This window comes from Lolium perenne, chromosome 5, assembly GCF_019359855.2.
Source record: "Lolium perenne isolate Kyuss_39 chromosome 5, Kyuss_2.0, whole genome shotgun sequence".
NCBI classification, from domain to species: domain Eukaryota; kingdom Viridiplantae; phylum Streptophyta; class Magnoliopsida; order Poales; family Poaceae; genus Lolium; species Lolium perenne.
Window position 1 is genome coordinate 53557284 of NC_067248.2, and position 2575 is coordinate 53559858.

General features: G+C 45.4%; 1 protein-coding gene across 1 annotated transcript; it reads right to left on the reverse strand.

Annotated features, from left to right (window-relative positions):
* Positions 1 to 1021: 1021 nt before the first annotated feature.
* On the reverse strand, positions 1022 to 1710 carry LOC127299197 (uncharacterized). The gene has a single exon (XM_051329126.2). The coding sequence runs from the start codon at positions 1697 to 1699 to the stop codon at positions 1214 to 1216; it is 486 nt and encodes a 161-aa protein (XP_051185086.1). The 5' UTR covers positions 1700 to 1710; the 3' UTR covers positions 1022 to 1213.
* Positions 1711 to 2575: the final 865 nt, after the last annotated feature.

Here is a 2575-nt window from a genome sequence, read left to right on the forward strand (position 1 = left end):
GCATGTGCGTCCTTGCACAGATGTCTTGTTTTTACTAGCACGAGTGTTTTGTTCTAGGGAATCCATGATTCGGAAACTGCAAATGTGGCCGAGATAGCTTGGTTTTCTGGAAAAAAATTGAAATTTTGAAGTTTTTAAAAGAGCTAAAGCAAATTCCTCGAGGTTGAAATGATATACTACCAACCAACAAACTCTCAACGGGAAACACCTTATATTTCAGGCCACACAAAAAATAGCAAAATCTAACGAAATTGAGAAGTTCGAAATCTAGGGCTGTTCGCTACTTTGGATCCTCATTTTTGTCGTTTCTGCACATGCTACAATACAATGCGTTTCAAACTAAAAATTTATATGTTAATAGAATACTTCATCTCCTACATCTAAGAATTTTTTGTATTCTTTAAAACTCTAGAAGATTGTTTATAGAATTTTCAGAAAAAAGAGCTCAGGTCTACAAAACGCAGCACTATGTATGAATCTTTTGATACGTCCAAGAACAATGCTAGCTCCTCTCTATGAGTAAGGTACTACTACCTCCTCTCTATGAGTAAGGTACATACATTTTCAGACGAACTTTGACAAAAATTACTAATACCTTTGTATTCATATTTAAAACTATTTACAACGAAATTAGTTTTATACCAATAATGATTATATATTTGAACTACCTCTTGGTCTAAGTCAAATGTAAAAAAAATGGCATGGATTGACAGACAAATTAGATTAGCTAGAACACAAACAAACCAACCAACCTTGACTGATGCAGTTCATGCAGTGGATTGTAATGTTTATATGCATGCTGTTGCACTACCGCATCGACCACAGAAACTAGCTAATTTCAAGCACACGATTAGGGAGCTCGGGGTCGGAATGCCGGATAGATCGACTTTAGATGGATCTAGGATTCATGCAACACGGCTCACATAGTCACATTACATGCATAGCAAGCATCTGAGCCGTCCATTGCTGTCCTCCATCGGCCATTGGAATTAGCACAATTTCTTTATTAAGAGTAGTACTACAAATCTAACACGAAACGACATTACTGCCTATGAGAGTTCAAATGACATGATTTAACTAAACCAGCAGCTGCTACACTAGTAACAATCCGACCAAGCAGCTACTAACTTATTGAACACACTGGACTAGGAGCAGGCTAGCAGCTAAGCTAAGCTAGCTCGAGGCAGGATTGCTCGACAGATCGACATTCGATCTAGGTGCTGCAGTAGACGATCTTCATCTCGGAGACGCCGTGGCAGTTGCCGCCGGGGACGGAGTGCTCGAAGCACTTGGATCTGTTGCAGCCGGCGGTGGGGCAGTGGCCCTGGAGCTTGCCGTGCGGGGTGCAGGAGACGGGGATGGTGGACTTGGTCGGCCCGGGGGTGAGCTGGTACCAGCCTCCGCCTTCGTGCCCGAGGTGGAACTCCACCATGTCGGCGCCGTACAGCTTCACGCGCCCCGTCCAGGCGCACACCGGAAACTCACGGTGGGTGCCGCGGGGGAGGAGGTACCCGTTGCTGAACAGAAGCTTGCTGTTGGCCAGCGGCTCGATGTTCAGCCGCAGGTCGTGGTCGCACAGGTTCTGCACCGTCACCTTGTGACCGTCGCAGCTCGCAGGCTCGTACTGCCCGCCGGCGGCGGACACTGCCGTCGCCGCCAGCGCCAGCAGGAGAGCGACTAGGGCCCTGGAGAATGCCATGGCTACCTTACAAGTTAAGTGAAGGAGAGAGGTTGATGATGGGTTCTGGGTTGAGGTTTAAGGCACAGGGCTTGTACGGTATTTATAGGCGCAGCTAGCGGCGAGGGTTAGGGCTTCGCAAATGCTCTGTCAATCAGTAGTAAGTGGGATAGCAAGCTTCAAGATTAACTTAACCCTACCCGCCGCCTCACTGACACTAGGTGCTCACAAGATGAACAATAGTTGTTGTCTTGTTGCCTGTAGCCGCCCTAGCTCGTGTAACGTGTGACATGCTACTGTTACCCTAGGGTTGGTGGACAGCAAAATCGAGTCCTTGGTTTTGCATTTCTGGACCAGCGGCGTGCACGCCCGTGCCATGCCACGGTAATGCAACTTTCTCTGCCTTTTTCCCTTTCTTACCAGGATTTGTTTGCCATGCCAAAGTATTCAAGCAAACTTTTTTTTTTAGGCAACACATAATATATTAAGCAAGCAAGCCGACTCATTAAAAATCTTCCAGTTCCTTTAGGTACCCTGGTAAGAAAAATAGTGCGCATGAAGCTTGCTCCAACATCAAAGTTCGGTTACATCGTTTACCAGATTATCTAAAAGAAAACTAGGGGGATGATCGTCCCAAGTACAGGAACTAGTATTAGTAAAACTAAATCTAGCTAGCTCGTGAGCCACTTTATTTGCCTCCCTCGGACAATGTTTAACCGAAACGCTTCCAATATCTACCTTATTTTCTTTCTTACCGAGCTTTGTTTGCCATGCCAATATCTAGCTAGCAAGCTAGTTTCGTATGGAACTGGAGTGGGAATACAAAAATAAAATTGAATCAACTGGAAATGGCCTCCGGTGTATTCGAATATACCATTCTACTTCTTCCGTTCCATT